At 41.0% G+C, this 19,589-nt stretch overlaps 1 protein-coding gene across 1 annotated transcript; it reads right to left on the minus strand.

Moving 5' to 3' along the window:
- Positions 1 to 2,830: 2,830 nt before the first annotated feature.
- On the minus strand, positions 2,831 to 19,000 carry GPR37 (G protein-coupled receptor 37). Its single transcript, XM_007450765.1, has 2 exons — positions 17,335 to 19,000; positions 2,831 to 4,165 (listed from the first exon to the last, which is right to left on the minus strand). Exons 1-2 carry the CDS (start codon positions 18,358 to 18,360, stop codon positions 3,347 to 3,349), a joined length of 1,845 nt encoding a protein of 614 aa, XP_007450827.1. The 5' UTR covers positions 18,361 to 19,000; the 3' UTR covers positions 2,831 to 3,346.
- Between the last annotated feature and the right edge of the window lie 589 nt (positions 19,001 to 19,589).

The following is a 19,589-nucleotide window of genomic DNA, read 5'->3' on the forward strand; positions in this document are numbered from 1 at the left end:
TACATATACCGTGTATATGGCCATAGATAATTACATAATTTGATTAGTGCTGGACCACCAATTTTATGGTCTGAACACAGTTACCAAAAAACTATATTTTCTTACTTTTCCTTTTGTCACTGCTTCTTAACTCATAGTCCTGGTTTTCCATCTGAATTTTTGCTAAACTGTGTTTTCTGAGTGTTCTTTCATTTAAAGATTTGTTTATCCTTTCATTGAGCAAGTACTTATTGAACACTTACTATATGTTATCTTAATCAAGATAGTATTTCACAGACTGTTGTGAGCCAACTGATTAAGTAGAAAAGAATTATTATATATAATCCCTAAAAGGAGATCTTCTATTCTTAGAATTTTCATGATAAGTCAGTATTCAACCAGGGTCAAATTATGTGACCTTGGGTAACTCAGTTAACTTCTCAGAAAATCAGTTTTGTACATACAAAGAAAGAGCTGGGTAATTAATACTGGAAGACTTTGAGATCACTTTGAGCTCTGAAGTAATGTAATTCCGATCTATTGTAGGCACCACGCTGAATGCTTTGAATTCAAAAACTAACAATCTAAGTAGCAGAGCAAAACTGGGGTTCAGTAAATACTCAATTGCTTTCACTAAAAGACCAGGGCAAAGAAAATATAGCATATATTTTTCTACTCTCCAGAAAGGAGATAACACTCATAAAACATGATAGTGAAATCGTAGAAACTTTTAATGTTTTCTCTTCCTCTTTCTTTATGAGACAGGTTACCATAATCGGATATACCGGGAATATGCTGCCTAGAAAGAGAACAGAGAAAGCCAAACCAACAGAAGGTAATTGAAGAGTATTTAAAAATGCAAGATGAATTCAAATCATCAGGAAGAAACATCAACCTGTTATCTTGGATAATCCTTGACGATCAGGAAAAGTCCATCTAATTTATTAAATGACAGGGAAGGGTCGGAGAAGAAAATTTCTTGATAGAAGTATTTTAAATATTTCTCAGAGAAATCAAGCTCCCTACAAAACATTTTTTAGTTCAGGACCAGATATGAGTGTGGGGAGCGGAAGCTGCTATGCCCCACTGCTAATGAACACATTGTATGAGAGTACGGGGGACAGGGAGGGCAGGGCTTCTCATGTGAACACAGAGCATCTGGAATGCCAAAGACATAAAGCCATACCTTTTTATCATATGGTCTCACATATTTTCATCAGTATTCTTCATGAGGCTTCTATTCACACATAGCATAGGAACCAAACTGGACTATTTATTTATTTATTCTTCAGTCACACCCCAGGATGCCTTCTTCTATTCCTCTGCTTAGTAATCTCTCTCCTCCTGAAGCGTCCACTTCTCGCACTGCCTTTCATCTACTCCTTCTGAATGTCTGTCCCTCCAGGCACCCCATAAAACCTTGCATGACTTCCTCCCATCTGAGGTGCTCTCCCTGAATTATCACAGAACTTTACACCTTCCCAACCGGTCCCAGCTTACATCATAATTGTTTACATATGTGTTTTATTCCTTTCTTCTCATCCCACCCCTGTCTGCTTTTGTAAAGTCCGACACTAAGCTCTATTTACCTTTATTTACTGCAGATTATAACACAGAACCTTTTCTACACCATATGCTCAATCAGTTTCTTGATCTATAAAGTTGACTAAATATCATGAGAGACACTGTGGAACTATAACTGTTGATCTGCTCAGCAGCCAAAAGCTAGTTTAGGCATCCTCAGTTGTTTTCCAAAGACCTATTACAGGGATCTGTAAGAGGACAATGGTGCCTTGTTTTTATTCTTCCTCAAACCCCTTAGAATACAGACAGTAGGGGGAAAAAAATCCCTTTGAAGAGTACTGGACTAGGAAAAAGGAGGTATTCTGAACACTGTCTTTTAGTTAATCTGGGTTTCATGCAGAAGACCAGTGGTCTGAATTAAGTACCTTTAATTTTTCTAGTACTAAAGTTTAACGATTTAAAGAACATCCTGTTATATATAGTCTGGAAGAAAGAAAGTACCAGTTAAGCTGAATAGTACAGAAATTGACAAGCAGAAAACACATAAGGCAGTTTCCAGCCATAAAATTGGGTTCCCCTATATGATTTTTCTGAAGACAGCAACATTACAACCACACTGTGCCGCTCAGGTCACTGCCTCTGCCATCTGATTAGGCATGTGTCCCACATGGACGGCATCCTACACAACTGCTTTAACTTGAACTCCTTAAGGGGTCCATATAATTCAAAGAGAGAGGGTTAGATTTTTGTTGGGAGTTTATGGAATATCAACTTAAAGGTAGTATTTGAATATTCAAGTGTTCTAATCAAGATGTATAAATATTTTATTATTCCACTACTGTAATTTCTTAGAGAAATTAAGTCACACAGATTTAATCAAGTTCATTTTTTAAAAGGAGAAAAATTAGAATTCAAAGTGCTTCACACAGAATTCATGGTGCATCAAAGGTCAGTGTTTAGATGAAATCAGATGACAAGTGGGTTGCTTTTTAGTCCTTGGTTCTGTTCATAATTCTTCATGGGAAAACCTGTAGCTCTACATGATAGTTCAGAGGTGAATTTCTTTAAAAAAAAAAAGATAGTTTCTTCCTACTCTGCTGTCTATTTATTCATATTTTATAAATATTTGGAAGTAATTTTACATCTCTAGCTGAATATTAAAAATACAATTTTTTAAACATACAGTATAGTTTTATGAATCATGCATATAAAATAGTACTGTTAGGAAAATGTCTTTATATCATAGTGACTGCCCACCTTAAAGGAAAATAGAATTATAAAACAATAAGGCTGATTTTAAATTGTGCATAGAATCAGTAATTGTGTATTTAAGGCAATTAAAAGATTTATTGAATCTTGGTTAAAAGTAGATTGACAATGACGTTAAAGAATAAAGTGTAATTTATTTGGTGCTACTTTGTGAATGCTTCTTAACTACAACTCACCTCACGATACCATATACAATATACTTTCAATCACAACTCAAACATAAAATAGCCTACAAAATCACATGGCTATAATCAATATACAGTGATTATATTTTAAAAGAACAAAAGAAAGTTAGCAATTAATTAAGGTGCAGTCACTTTTTTCAAATAAAATATTAGCACCATACCAGATAAAATGATCTAAAACTACTGGCCTCCTCATACTTCTTAAATAACTAAATATAAACTTTTTTTTTCAAAGCACAAATATTAATTTGCAAAATCAGTTCTACAGTAGTTAACATTTCTCTCCTTTTCTGCATGTTTTCCCACTAAGGAAAAATATGAAGTAAAAACTTTCACAGGATATGAAAATGAAACAAATAAAGCAACCTAAGCAAACCAAAGGCTGTGCCTCAGCAATGAGTTCCAACGGACGCGAACGTGGACATCTCCCGGCGTATGGTACTGAAAGGTGAGAGCTCCAGTTCTGTGGTGTATTCGTTGTCATTGTCATCACTGGTCACCGTGGAAGACTTCTGGACGCAGTCATCACAACAGCAGCAGCAGCATTCCATAAAGGCCCGACTGAAGGGTTTGCAGAGACAGAAAAGTAGGACAGGGGTCACACAGGACTTAAAGAACAAAAGGAACTGGCTGATGATATTAAGAAGGTCCATTGTCTGCTGGGAAACCCCTGTAGCCATGTAAGCAGTAACAATGTTGCAGATATTTTCAGGAATAATGCAAAATCCATATAAAATGGTCAAAGCCACGACTGTACAGTTCATCTGGCTTTCTAGCTGAATCTGCCGCTTATTCCCCCGGGTACAGGCTTTCTCGGCTTTGCGGATTTTCCTTGCAGTCACTAAAGAGCAGGTGATGGTGAAAAGTGTGGGCAAACAGAAGTAACAGCCGAAGTACCACCAGAGTCTGGCGCTGTCGTAGGTGAGGGCTAAAACATAGATGGTGTCGGGGAGATCCGGGGAGATCTTGATGACGCAGCGTTCCGCGGGGGCGCGCCCACTGAAGCCCGGGTCCTCCTTGCTCAGCTGGCGGAGCACCACTTCCGGCAGTGCCAACAGGAGAGCACCCACCCATATAACAGCAAGTTTGGCGGTTGTGGAAGAACAGTTTTCTATCATTTCGTAGTACATCTGGACGTTGGTGGCCGCACGGAAGCGGTCTATACACAGAGCACATAAGGTGAACGTAGTAACTCCGAGAGAAGCAGCCTGCGGGAGGAACACAGAATATATTTTTCCTGGGTCATCTCCGAAAGATCAAAACATTAGGCAATAGGGCTTCCCTGGTGGCGCAGTGGTTGAGAGTCCGCCTGCCGATGCAGGGGACGCGGGTTCGTGCCCCGGTCCGGGAAGATCCCACATGCCGCGGAGCGGCTGGGCCCGTGAGCCATGGCCGCTGAGCCTGCGCGTCCGGAGCCTGTGCTCCGCAACGGGAGAGGCCACAACAGTGAGAGGCCCGCGTACAGCAAAACAAACAAACAAACAAAAACATCAGGCAATAAATACAGATGGGCAAAAAGTACGGAAAAAAAAAAGAAAAAAGAAAACGATTTCCTGGAATGAGGCATGAGTAACTGGGTTGGTGACTTCAGTTGAATCATTGTAAGAACAAATAAAACTAGAAGAAAAAAAAGAAATACAGTGGTTCAGGGTCATGGAGCCAAAAAATATTAAAGCTGGAAGGAGCCATGAAGATCAGCTAGGTCATAGTCAACTTAGCAGGGCAAGGTGGTTGTCAAGTCACAAGACAAACACAGTAATCATCTGGGAGCATCAGATTTACCCCACTGTTTGGGGGGAAATTAAAATAACTTAATGTTTAATAAATAGAGTCTTTATTTATATATTTAAACAAGGACAATGGATAGGATGTAAAATGTTCATGAGGGTTAAGATAAACCAGGAGACTAAAAGAAAATTCCCTAGGTGGATGGATGCTTTGGGGTATACCCCAAATACCTGCATTCATTCTCCCCTGCCCGCTAAGTGGGAATGTTTAAGAAGCACAGGTAGAAGTCATGCCTTGGCAAAGGGGCAAAGAAATATATACACACATACATATATATATTATACATTAATGTCTACATTTTTAGAACTCGAAGGGATCATGTTGACAAAAGGAAAACCATTTGTCCTAACAATTTTAGTACTCAAAACATTAGTTGTTTATTTACTACATTCAAGCTGTCACTCTCCCCAGAGTGATGACAACTTGCCTTGTGGATTCTATGAGAGTTCCAATGTCAAATAATCTCTCTTACACACTACACATTAGTCAGTGTCTACTAGCTCTCATGTGTGAAATAAGGACACCGCATCCAAGTCCTGACTATCCTCATAACTTGGTGGAGACAGTCTGAAAATGAGATATAATGAGGGGTTAACTGTTTGAAAAGCAAACATGAAGCAAAATATGACCAACAAAGTCTAGATCAGGGCAAATCAAGAGGTCATGGTTGAACTTATAACCACAGTTCTTGTACTACAAAATTCATGAAGTTTCCCATAAACACCGGTATAAGAAATATCAATCTAATATGCCTGCCACGAAAAAAGAGTCATCTCTACATTCACCTTTTTAAAATTAACTTTCAACTTAGTGAGTTGTTTGACTTGATGGAAATATATTTTGCATCTATGCCAGAGACTCAAAATAATTCTAAAACTGAAGTCCACACTGTGCAACTGTCTTAAAATCAGATTTTGTTTTAATGTCAGTAATTTTTTGAATGTCATAGTTTGAATGGAAATCTGACAAGGATGTGCCATTTTCTAAAGGTCTGCATCGAACAGTATTACTGGGAAAGTGCTGTATTTTATTTTATAGATTTTTGAAAGTTTTAATTTATATATTAGCTTTTCAAATGTTTTGATTCATCTCTCTATAAGACTGTAAAACAAAAACAAAAAAATTCTCATGCCATCAAATGTACACAAATCCTCAGCAAGGCTTTCTGCACTGTCTTCACTGAGGCAAATCTTGTGTATGTTTCCTTGTCACTCTGTATCCTGAGTCAGTCCACAAATACAAAGCTACAAAGGCTTACGCTGTGCATTCTTTTTAAATTATAAATAACATTTCTGTTAAAAGGACAGCTTGGTGATTTTGAAAATACGAGACTCTGAAGGGAAGCAATCTCTTAGAGGCTCAGAACATCTATGTGCTTGGTAATTTTCTATCATTCCTTACAAAGAATGCACAACACACAGGAGATAGTGTCTTCTCCCCGATTAACCTCTTTAATTTTAAATCTAGAGATTTAAAATCTGAACCAATTATCACAGGAGCCAGCATTTGCATACCTACCTCCAAGTCTGTTACAAAGCATTTCATGAGAGGTAATAGCAAAGAACAAACGAAAGTGGGTAGACAGGTACTACGACAGGTGTGTTAGATTACCACTCCTTAGATATCATAAATGGTGCTGCACATCCACTCTTAATTAAAAGATGTTCACTGCTTCAAACAGCAAAAAAAGGGGGGGTGGTTCTAGCTTCTGTATAATTAATCTCACAAGATTTAAAAAAAACAAACAGGACAAATTTTAAGCAAGAGTAAGATGTGCCTCAGTTTTTTGCTCAGGAATCCTTCTATACTGTATCTTATTTGAAGATGCTCAGTTCTTCAGCCATACTCCCAAGAGCTTTAGTACTGAGGACCTCAAACATATTTGACGAATCATAGATTGAGGGAACCTTCCCACTTGTCATACACAATTTCAGGAAGCTCCTGTGTCCAGCTTCCTATTTTCAAATTGTACTTCTCTCTGATAGGATCCTCTGCAATTAGGATCCAGCTGAAACGGGGCGAACCGTCCAGGAAGGTCACAAGAGCTACAGAGAGTTGTTAAAGGAACCGCTGAGGCAAACACCGCGCCAAATGCAGATAGCACTTACTACGCAGTTGCCAACAGCAACTACAGCCCAAATGCCAGTCCCACATAGCTACACCCTCCTGCCGCCACTGCCTGCAGTGTTATTACTCCAGATATTTTTCTGTAAATTCACTTATACACTTGATTTTATGATGTGAAAGAGCAAAAAGGGTACAAGGTCCCAGCTCAGTACTTTCTCAAATTATTTACAGGAGACCATAAACCTTTGTAAAGGCTTAACTGCCTGCCTCAGAAATTAATTGATAAAAATCATCTGGACAATGGGTGGTGGGCTAATTTCTGCCTACTTAGATATGGAATCTATCCCTGTAATTAGAATGCTAAATGCTGGGGTAACATGAAAAGATTTCTATCACAATTTTTAAATGTACTTGTTTGCATACAGCTCATTAGAAATTCTACCAAGATGCATGGTGCAATTATACACAATTATAAAACTGTATCATGAAGGCTGGATCTTCTGCATTTAATGACCATATCTGATTGCTAAAATTCAATACCGCTAGGAAATATGCTCTTGGGAGTAAAGCAGTTAAGCATTAGCTTAGATAGGTAGTTCTTTGAAGCAATATTCTGAGAGATGGAATGAGTGAGATGCAATCTGTTATTAATTAAACTGCAATGGAAGGAATAATTAACATCAACGAAAGCACAACTGTAAACACTTTGAATAGACAAGACTATTACTTGTGAGACTCAAGATCAGAGGAAAGCTGGAAGCAGAAATCTTTAACTAGTTGGGAAAATAAGGTACTGAGAATTTTGAGGGGATTGGCATCAAAATACAGACACTAGAGAATCGAAATAAACAAAATAAACAAAATCTAAAATCTTTTCTTCCAACAGCAATGTTCTGCTCTTCTTTGTTTCCTGGAATAACAACAGTAAAGCTACTTTAGCCCCTGTCCAGTGAACATCCAGAGTGGTGAGGCTGTGGGCAGCTGTGGTCACCTGCAGCGTTGCTTCAAGGCACCGGGCAGGCACAGGGCAAGTGGAGACACTCACGTGGGAAAGAGGCAGCTCCAGTGTCAAAATGTTCTCCCCACTGCTCAAGGTGCTAACTCAATACAAACATCCAGCCTTGAGGAAATCCTGGCCACCATCTTTACCTAGTACTATATTAAGTTCATTCAAAATGAGGTGAAAAAAGAGCACGTGGATACTTTATGAAAAACAGTCGGGACCTCCCTGGCAGTCCACTGGTTGAGACTCCATGCTCCCAATGCAGGGGGCATGGGTTCAATCCCTATTCAGGAAACTAAGATCCTGTGTGCCGCATGGCGCGGCCGAAAAAAAAAAGAAAGAAAAACAGCCATCTATGGAACTCCTGTTGTAGCTATTGCTCCATTTCTCAGAAGCTTACTGCAGACAGACAAATATGAAACCTTTATGAATGAGGTTAAGCTATGAAGGTACAACTCATACCAAATAAACAGTATCATTTGCTAAACCCTCTGATATACATCAGTGATAACACTGATGGGGAAAGAAAAGACCAATGTACTTCCAAGCAAAAATTCTTTCATATGAAATCGAATCTACATGCTTAAGTACAGTGAAGCAGCTGGAATACACTGATTTTTATAAAACAGGAAAATTTCTAACCAAAGTCATGACAACTTACTCTAGCCTAACTTATATTTTACCTCAAAAAGATGTTTAAGTGCATCTATTTATGTGCTGTCCTTTGTATACAAGTAACTCTTGAAACAAGGGCATTATTGTTAACAAAACCCATTCATTTGAGCCATGAATGATAACCTATTATAAGTCCATGGTTAGAGACTTAACAATCAGTCAGGAAAAAAGCACGAGGAGCACAGGGTAGAGTTTCCTTTGAAACTCTAAATGGCTTGAGCTTGTGTGCCCTGGCTTCCTCTTGTATTTTCCATAATCCTTATCCTTGAAACACTTCAGGGCAACTTCCCCACCAGAGACACTTCTTTGAGCAACAGTGGAGACAGCATGTTTCTCAGAGCCACTGTTTATCAGACTGCTATGAACGAGATGGCCTTTATCAAAAGGTCTTCATTTCAGAGCGCATGCAAATCATCACACTTGCATTAGTGTTTCCAGACCAAAATATAGAGTAGGAGAGATCTGTCTCAACCCTCACAAGGACATACACATCTCTGAAATGAAACACAGCCCTTCGTGGCCACTCTTCCATCATCAAAAAGAAGGTTCCTTACCTTTATCAATATCCCTGAGATTTAATCTGATACAGTCACATATCATAAATATCTATCTATTTCTATTATATCCAGGCTATTTCATCTATATGTGATTTCCAGTGAAGATATCAACTGTCATTATTGCCTCATTTTCCACTTTCTTCCCTTTTTTTTAAACTTGATAACATGCTCTTACTTATTTAAAAAACAGTGGAGACTATTTAAAAGCCACTATATCATCCTAAAATTCGTCTTGACCCTATAAATCTTTCTTTACCTTTATAGCCCCACCTTGACATTCCTACCAATTACTTCTGACTTCTGTAGAAGTACATTCCTTTGCAGTTAAAAGAAAAATAATCATTTTACTACAACTTATCTAAAATGTTACAATTTAATTACAAATATGCCAACGCTCATTAGTGTAAAAATGCAAACGAAGCAAGATTGACATCATTTGTCCTAAAATGGGAGCCATCTATTGGAATCAACAGGTCTTAAAGCATTTATATATTCCAGATTTATTCTCAATAATTAGAAATTCATTTCAAAATGTACTATTTCCCACAAGCTCAAAGTCCACATTTCAACCCTTGATATTATTATGATGTTTCTAATCAATCTTAAAATGAACTGGAATTTCTGTTTTTCACCTATGGGTTCTGACAAGTTTCCAAAGAACAGTAACAAATTTTCACCTATTTCTTTCTTGTGACTAATGAAATTTATTTGCATGACAGTGAACCTAAACTAAAGACAAAATCAGAGTTGGCCTCATCCATTTGTGCTTGGGTAATTATGAGAAACCACATTTTAAGACAAAATTCCTCTGTTCTTAACCAAAATTCCATTGTTGGTAGTAGGTTAAGGAAGTACCCTTTCTTTACTCATTCCTCTTTAAAAGGCTCTAAATTTCACATTTTACTGTGAATTAGTTAACAGATGCTTTTCCTATATAAGAGAGATCTGAACCAAGGAGAAGATAGTAAAGGTAGGAGGAAAGCTCCCTGAAGGAGGGAGTGACGAGAAGGGAATAAAATAATGGCAGCCCTGAGTACAGTCATACACCTAATTGAAATGACTCATTCTAGGCTAGGATCAAATCAGTGACCTTGGCATCATTCATGCTATCAACCATTCAAGTGTGCTAGCAGCGCACATTGAAAACCATCATAAATTCACAAACTGAAAGTATTCTGTCTCAAGAATAAGTCTGGAATTGTGATGATATCCGGTTCTTCTGGAGGTTTTGTGGAAAGTATTGTACCTACTTTGCAAATACAAAGGGCCCATATTTGAGGTTGTAGCAATTCCATTCTCCACTCAACCCTGAAATTTTAGGTGAGATCATCTCTTCTGGCACAAAGAATACCATTCTCATTAAGGATACTTAAGAGTTAAGTATCCTTGGCAACAAGGTTGAGTTAATTATGGGACCTTGGCAGGTCAATTTGTGGTTAAAAAAAAAAAAGAGGATCCCTGGAGGATGGGCACAGAAATGCAGTGCCAGAGACAAACCTCACTGCATAGCAGTCTGCCCACCCTCTCCCCACACGGTCCACATCCCAGACTCAGATCCCTGTGCTTCCAATGGGACACTGTTAAACCCAGTTGCAGCACATAGGAAGAGCTATTAAAGGCGGGATCACTCTCTCAAGGCCCATGCAGTACAAGGGTGAAGGGCAAGGTAGACCCTTACTTCCTCAGCCTTGGGTACACTCCTAAGCTCAGATCTGATTTGCTTTTGTGGAAATATTTGCTTCTTTTTCACTGTTGAGAGATGTTTTGTTGATATAACCAGATACGCTGGCAGCCCTCAGGAACTGAGGATACGTCCTCACTTTGACTGTGGGCTTGAGAAATTAATCCAGTTCTCAGGAAGGTCCATTCTTTATGCTTCCCTTTCCCCGACTCTATAATAGGGTCTAAAGTATCTCCCTCATCAGCCTTTCTTCCTATGTTCTCTAAGGTCAAATCAAACAATAGGTATGTTTTAGAGATTTTCAGAAGAAAAGGACTCAATTTAATGTACTGTTATTACATTGCTAATTAAACAATTCATTTAAATAAACTTTAAAAAATTTGATCTACTTAATGTCCTTATGGCTAATAAGGATGACTAATTCCAAAGCAGAAATGGTTATCTCAGGCAGTGTATTCTAAATAATAATTTAATATCTAATAATATTTAGAATAATTCTGTATTCTAAATGAAATTTCTAGGACTGTCCCATCTGCACAATTGTCTTATAGGCCTCCTATCCCAGGAAAATTTGAGAAAACAAGAATTAAAAGACTTTCATAGTTGTAACTTTTCACCATGGCTCTAGGCTGTATGCATTTATGAAAACTAAGCGTAAGACTATGCTTGGAAAAGAATGAGAGGGAACATAGTTTTCACTGGAATCTCTCCATCTTTGGTCATAACTAAGTACAAACGTGAGCTGACCCATTCCAGAGCTATGCCTGAACTTCCATAAGACCTTGTTTAAGCCTCTTTTATAGTATTCATCACACTGTAGCACACGATTTCACCTGTCTATAATAGCAGTATCATATCTATGTTACTCATCTTTGGAAACTTTTTCCTCTCTTCCCCTTCTTCCACTCCTGTTTCCTCCTAACATAGTATCTAGCATAGCAGAAAAGCCCAGTAAATGTTTAATGAATGAATGGATAGTAAATAAATGAATGAATGACGACACCTATGGAAAAGGACTATAGAAAATAATGAATTATACAAGCTGTTCTTTAATCAGTTATTGGGTGCTGCTGTTTTGTGTATAATCCTTAAAAGCTGAATGCCAACTGATATCTCTAGAAGGCAAGTAAAGAAAACTCCATGTTCCTGTTTATACTTCATTGGCAAGCTTTAAAAAAGGATGACATTCTTATTACGATCAATAGTCAAGGAAATTATTTGAATTTCACATTTGAATATCCTAAAGGTTCTATTTCTTATGTGGAACCCAAATTCAGTAAACTTCACCGTACACTGTTCATGAATGGAGTTATACATAGGAGCACACTTTATACTTTTTTTCTTTTCTGCTGGAGTTATCAGCCAAATACTGTCACTTGCATGGGAATGTGAAAATTATTATAAAGGGATTAATAGGAAGTCATACAATATTTGTTAAGCACCATTCTCACACAGTCTGTCTATTTTTCCCTGATAGTATTATTAGTAACTTTCAAGTGGCTCACAAAACTGTGTTTCCACTTAAAAGTCTATCAGAATACCCAATGGCTAATCCACCCCTCAAGCAAATTTACTGTCTGCCGTGATCAATGTGCTAGTACTTGAATCTAGGAGTTTTAGGGAAATCTGTGTAGACTCACAAAACTGTATAGCAATATCATCTTCAGCTTCAGTACCCACCCTTCTTTTCGTATCTGTCAGTGCCAACTACAGTCTAAGACAATGAAAAAGTCATTTGCTCACTCAGTTTAAAACCAGTATTTCTAAAGCCATTGGAGAATCTGGCTTTTTTCATCACGAAAGGTTCTAGACCTTCCACAAATCATCCCTGGTCCAGAGGCCCTGGTGAGATGTATTCCCTTTATCCACCCACCACCCTCATGCAGGAATCTTGTATCCCAGGAAAATAAAGCTGCAGTTAGATCTGGGGTTAACTTAGAACTATTTGAAGCCTTCTTCCTTCCCTACTACTCACCATGAAGGTGTGAGTTCTTTAAACTAAGGATCTGTCTATATTATTCAAAATGTCCAATTAACATCCAAATGGAAATAAATAGTTAGCAGTGGATCTGGATCAGGTGATACACTCACTCTGGCTTTCATCAAGTAATTAGCAGAGAGCTGTTCTAGTTGCCATATTCAATGCCTGAGTTATTTGGCTTTAACCATTTTTTAGATCCCTAAGAGAATGGTGTGGTAGGGAACCCCTCTGCCACTCTCCTACTGCAATCTACACCCAGACCTCCATATCCAACCCACATCTACACGCTCTCTCTCTACATACAACTATTCAACTATTGCTTTGAGTATAGTTTTTTCTGGTGACTCTCTGACAGACCAGTTTAAATTGATGTGGCTGTTAGAATTGCCACCATCCACCCAGATTTCCTTCTCTCCTATCCCCCTTTCCTGCCATTCCATCTGCTTTATGGGACTTATCACTAGGCCACAGAGACATCATAATCCTGGAACAGAAAGAGAGAAATTATCAACTACAAATGTTCCTACTATGTTCCCACTCATAGCAGTATTATAATAAACCTCCCTTTCTAGAGACAGACTCTGGAAGCTGGGTGTTCTCCTTAAGTTTTGGTCAACAAATTGAAATAAAAAGAAGAGTTGAATGTGAATTGCAAAGACATATAATTTCTGCTGAAGAAACACCTATTTTTCTACACAAACCCAACTCTTCCCCAAATTCTACTTCCTCCTTAAGATTATACTAATACTCAAGCTGTAGAAAAAAGAACTGTGGGAGAGAAGGAAAAGAAGGCAAAGGAGTAGATGGGAGAGAAAAATTGTAAAGATCAATAAAAATTAATTGTGGTTAGAAGTTTTAAGTAACTAAGAAAAATTTAAAAATAAAAACATTGAAAAAGGCAAAAAAGACTACTAGAAAAACGGTAAATCATACATTACAAATCAATAAGAAGGTGTGTGGTGGGAAGAAAAGGAAGACTACCCAACAAATAAAATAAATATAAGAGACTAGAAAGTAAAGAAAAGGCAAAATCTAGATAATAAAGGAGATAAAATGTCAAGTAATTTTCAGAAGTCTTGCGGTCAAAAATAAAAATATTTGGAATGAGGGCAAATCAGGGAGAAAGTTTTCAAAAAGATTTGTAATGTCCTCCCCAATCTAGAACACTTTGTGATTTTTAAGAACATAAAATATAACCTATGTATCTTTATTTGATTATTAAAACAGTCATGTTTGGCACATGAAAAAATGCAATTGTCTCAGATTACTGCAATTTTTAAAAATTCAATGAGCTACCAACTATGGAATTTACGGGAAACGATGAAATTTAAGAATATAAAGAGCTACAAATTTCATCATATAACAAATGATGTTAACTGGGCTTATTATTTTTCCTGTCTGTTGGATACAAAAATATTTTTAAAAGATGCCAAGGAGGGCTTCCCTGGTGGCGCAGTGGTTGAGAGTCCGCCTGCTGATGCAGGAGACACAGGTTCGTGCCCCGGTCAGGGAGGAGCCCGTGAACCATGGCCGCTGAGCCTGCGCGTCCAGAGCCTGTGCTCCGCAACGGGAGAGGCCACAACAGTGAGAGGCCCGTGTACCGCAAAAAAAAAAAAAAAAAGATGCCAAGAAGCAGAAAGAAAAAGAAAACACTCACTGGACACTGTTTTGCCTCATAGATGTTTGCCTACTAAACAAATATCAACATCAAGTGTTGAGAATAAGGGTCTGGTTGCCATTGACTAAATATGTATACGTAGGATGGTCATTTCTCTTTTCTGAGTGTCATGTGTCATTTTTAAAATGAGGGGGTTGGGTTAGAATGCCATCTGGTTCTAATTTAACGTGGTAATTCAAAAGCCACTGTAGTGGCTGCTGTGGTTCCCCACCCAGATTGCCTCTTCGCCAAAGTCCTTTAGGAATGAAATGCTGATCTCCCCCAGCTGCTGGGACTATGGGTGGTTGATGGCTCTTAGCTGCATCCCTCTCTAGGAATTGCCCTTAACCAAAGTGATCCACCCAGCTCAAGGTTATGCCCCCTTCCTGGGAGCAACTTGCATCCAATGACTGGTCTGTTAGGGGCTATAAAGGCTGGGCCATCTTGCCTCCATTCAGGACCTCCCTCCAGGACCACCCCAGCCCTGAGCTCCCTGTGGTGTCAGCTGAGGTCTTTGTGGCATCTGCATCACAGTTCAATGTCCCTCTCTGCCCAGTCCTGCTTCCTTCATTCCCTAACAGGCTTTGAACCTGAGCTCACACCCCAATAAACTTCCTGAAGCAGATCTCCACATTAGCATCTGGTTTTTTTCAGAAACCCAACATGGAATAGGCATTAGATCCCTCTTACTTCTGTGAAAACAGCAGTGCCTCCTGGAAGCAGAAATGCTTTATTCTGAGATCTGGATTGTATTTCTTGTCCTCATAATCAGGAAGTATGGAGCTAATACTACTGTCTGATCATCACTTTCACAGAGTATGATGAAACATTATAGAATTATTTCAGAATACTAGGATTAGGTATGAATATAGAAACACTAAATCTTAAGGCTTTTATTCATTATTCTAACAGTAAAAATGTACATTATAGTTTAATTTTTCAAGAAAAATGAAATGACTGAATCTTTTTCTCCAAGCCTTTGCTTTTCCAGGGGAAAAAAAGAGCCTAGTACCAATAATTAAAAAATAGAAAAGGCCTATGAAGAAGGGGGGAAATAGAGAGTAAAAAATAATAATTGTTTTTCTTAAGGAGCTGAGAATTAAATTTAAAAATGAAATACAAATGAAAGTATGCATTTTTTAAAATCCGCAGCATTAGAGAGAAAGAAAATTAAAATACATACATAATAAATACCATCACTCAAAACTCATAGGTCTCACTAAACTAACCGAAGTTTATATATTCTTTTCTGACTTTGAATGGGATTCTTTTTTTTTAAAGTTTTTTTTCAAGAACTTTGGTAATTTTTTTCTTTCCCCGGCTTCTTTTTTCTGTCCTTTTTATTGTTTCTCCCTCTAATGTATAATGATTTCATCCTGTCCAGTGCATTTAAAACAAGCCAATATGCTTCCCTCTTATTGGAGGTAACTCTCTTATTCACTTTATAGTTTACTTTTGTCTCTTTTTTGCATATGTCAATTTCTTCTGCATTATTCAAACAATCAGAGAAATCTTAAATTGAAATTGACCTTGAAAAGGCAATTGGTAGACACATATTCTCTTCCATAAATTTCACTTCCTTCTCTGCAATTCAAAAATGAGCTGTCTACCAAATATTTAGATGTTTCAGAGCTACTTGGAGCTTGGCAACAAGAGAAATTCTAGATCTTGGTAAAGTAGCAACAGCTGATTTAGCAAGCATGGCATGATCCTGCATCTGATCCCTGCCAGGATAACAGAGGGTCTTATTTACAGTCTCTTGCCTTGGCCCTTCTAAGTAGGTACGGTTTTCTGTTTACTTATCCCCTAGCATTAGGCCCTGGAACAATGTTGAACATAGTGTCACTGGCCCTGGTGCCAGACAGGATCAGGGGCTCTGGAATATTTACAGTTTCCCTTCTTCTGCTTCCATAAATGAAATGGGCAGTCTGAATGGAGTAAATCAAGGGCCAGCTGGCTAAAAACACAACTGGCAACAAAGCACGTGGGCTCCTTCCAAGAGCTGGTGTTTAAAGAAATGCCATTTAAAGAGCAAATTCCAACTACCATAATAACGGTTAAGGACACTAGCTGTAGGATGTTAACAGTCAAATTTTACTCAAAGATTTTCGTTTCCAAAGTTTGGAACCTATTATGTGTCCCCTTCTTCTTAAGAAATTGTCTAGTCTTGGAAAGATAGCCAATCCCTTATACTCTAACAAACGACAAATATATACTATATACTTTGGGAATGTTAAATAAATTCTGTGCCATGATGTACAAAGTGTTATTTTTGCTTAAGCTCATTCATACAAAATAAATAAAATGGTTACAAAGTTGAGAAGGAAAAAAAGAGAAACAGAAATGACATACGAATTTAGGTGGGATAGCATGGCAGACAGCCAGACAAATTAATTTGGCAGGTTACTAATATATCCAGGCCAAGTGACAAACAAAGAAAACCAGATTTCTTTTGTTAAATAAAATATATATTACTCCAATTTTGATATTTAAGAAGAAATGTGATAATATCCTTGGGGAAGAAATCATATTGGAGCACTAGAAACCTAGTAGATGAGTGATGCAGGGTTTTTTTTCTTGCTAGGTTCCAATAATGACAGTCATGGACTGGCTACTTATTAACTCTAGAATCTCTGATAGTCTCCAAATCAGAAATCTATATGTATAAAACCGTAGTTCAGAGAGAGAAATTTAAAATCTAAACAATTCTATACATTATGAGATGCTAATTATCTCCCAATCCAGGAGCAGATGAGTTTGAAGGTGAGTGGACAAAGCTGCTTAGGTCCGCCCCTGTGCCCAGTATATAAATGCCAGTGTCTATAAATGATTGGCAAGAGAAATGAGGGAGGGCCCCTGAGAAAAAGTGAAGGGCTTCAGCAGTAGGTGCGTGGAGCAGCCGGTCTGATGCTATAAATCCCGGAAATGAATAAAGCCCATAGCTTGAGACCCCCTTGGAAGGCATTACCTCTACATAGGGCACGACCTTGCAGGAGAAGTCCTCCAGCAGCCACTTCTTGGTCAGCTCATGAAAGATGACGAGCGGAAGGCAGAAGAAGATGATGAGAAAGTCCCAGAAGGCCAGGTTGGCCAAGAGGGAGTTGGAGATGCTCCGCATGTAGTAGTTGTGACACACGATGCACATCACCGCCAGGTTGCCTATGATGCCGGTCCCGAAGATCACCACCGACAAACACATGACCGCATAGGCTCCGTATGACTCCTGGGTCAGTGGGTAGAAAGGGTTCTTCAGTCGCAAGCGCGGGTTCGTGGTGTTCCCCCGCCGAGGACCCCCACGTTCGTGAACTCCTTCAAGGGAGGACCCGTTCAGAGCCAGCGCCCTGCCAGGGGGTGCAATCGTCCGCCCTTCGTGCCCCGACGGTCCATTGACCGTCTTGGGTTTGGGGTCGTGGTGGGAACCCTGGAGTTTCCCGGCTCTCCTTGGCCAATAATAAAGGTCGCTGGCTCCGGGTTCCTTCCTCACACTCTGCTCCTGACTGCGCCCAGAAATGCCAGCGCCTCTGGGACCCTTCTCCTTCTCCTCTGACGTGTGAAGGAAGAGTTGGAGAGCCGTGGGGTTCCCTCTCCCCAAAGTACCCGGCGGCTTCTGACTCCGGGCACCTTTCCACCTCCAGGCGCCAGGTGGTCTGGCTGGAGGTCCCGAGGGCTCCGCTGCCGGCGCCTCCGCCCCTCTGCCCGCGCCTGGGTCACCGCCGCGGGCCGCGGGTGGGTCCCATGAAGGCGCCAAGCGCACCGCTGCCTCCTGAGCGTCCTCCCTGGGCGCACGGGTTGGCAGAAGGTCTCCTTCAGAATTCCCCGGTCCCCAAGCGTCCCTGCTGCGACGCTGGATCAGTGTAGGTGAACAGCTTTCCCCCAGACAATTTTCGTTCGCGGGCGCAGGGGCGGACCCGAGGACGGGAGAAGCGGAAACCTTGAGCAGTAGCAGAAGCAGCAGCCGCGAGGTGCGGGCGAGACGCGCGCCCGCGGCCCGCATGGCTGGGCGAGGGCGCACCCGGCAACGGCGGCTCCTGCTTAGGACCGACACCTGCTGCCAAAGTTGCCGCTGAGAGTTAGACACATGTCACATACTAACCCCCGCCCCTGCAGCGGGGGACGGGAGATTAAGGGGAGGTTGGGGGATGGGTCTTGGGGTCACAGCCCTTTCCCTCTACAATCCTTCCTCGTTTGGTGTCCTGTGCATTTCTCAGCCAAGTCCAACCCGAGCGCTGCGTATCCCCAAGATTCGGAGAGGGAATCGCTGCAGCCGGTGGCTGACCTTGAAAACTTGCAACCAACGCCTGACTGTTGATTAATGTTGCGACTGGGAGAAGCCCGGACGAAGCCCCACGCTCCTCCCTGCCTTTGGGGTGGCTGCCTTCCTGGTAACAGTCGCTCTGCCTATTTACATGCTTTCGATATAGCTTTATCCAGCAGCAAGACGAGGTCTCTTCAAGGGAAAGGAAAGCAAGTTCCCCACCTTCAGATGACTAGTAGCCACACTCCCGCTCCCGCTTGCTGGAGACAGGCTGCCCACAGCCAGACGCCGCGCACATGCGCCGGGGAAACTCTCGCCCCACCTAACCCCAGCGACTCGCGAGGCTCCTGCGGACGAGGAGAAGCGGGATGCGAAGCCCGCGGCCGCGGCCAAAGTTGTTTCTCCTCTTGCTCAAAGTTGACCAGGGGGCGGCGCGGGCTGCTGGGCGGCGCGTCTCCGCGGAGAAGGGAATCGGTGGTGGGGAGGGCTAGCTCTGCTCCTCGGTGGACAGTGCCGGCGGCCGCAGGAGCTTGTGGCGGCGACAGCGGGCGCAGCCCGGGCGGAGAGAGTGGTGCCCGGAACCGCCGCGGGCAAGGCGGTGCATGGCCAGGAAGCCCCTCGCCGCCGCTCCAGCCGCAGCGCGCGCCCGCGAAACCCAGCGCTCCGCTCCTTGCCTCCTCCCCCTGCTCAGCCTCCTGCGAAAGACGCGCTGGCTTGTGGGGAGACGGGATCCCCTGGCGGCTTACGAGGTCACTAAACCCACACACGTTTCATTCAAGCCCTTTGTAGCGGCTTCCACGCGTAGGAGCTGGAAGCGGCGACGGAACGAGGGCGGAGGCGCGGAGCCTGCGCGGCTCGAGGCTAGGGATGGGCGGGACATGTTAATTCCCCAGATGTCTGAACCAGCCTGACGGGTCCCAGAGCCGGGTTGTGGGAAGAGGCGAGGGGCGGGGGGCGGGGGTGGGGGA

The sequence above is a fragment of the Lipotes vexillifer genome, unplaced genomic scaffold, assembly GCF_000442215.2.
Source record: "Lipotes vexillifer unplaced genomic scaffold, Lipotes_vexillifer_v1.1 scaffold287, whole genome shotgun sequence".
In the NCBI taxonomy this organism is placed as follows: Eukaryota; Metazoa; Chordata; class Mammalia; order Artiodactyla; family Lipotidae; genus Lipotes; species Lipotes vexillifer.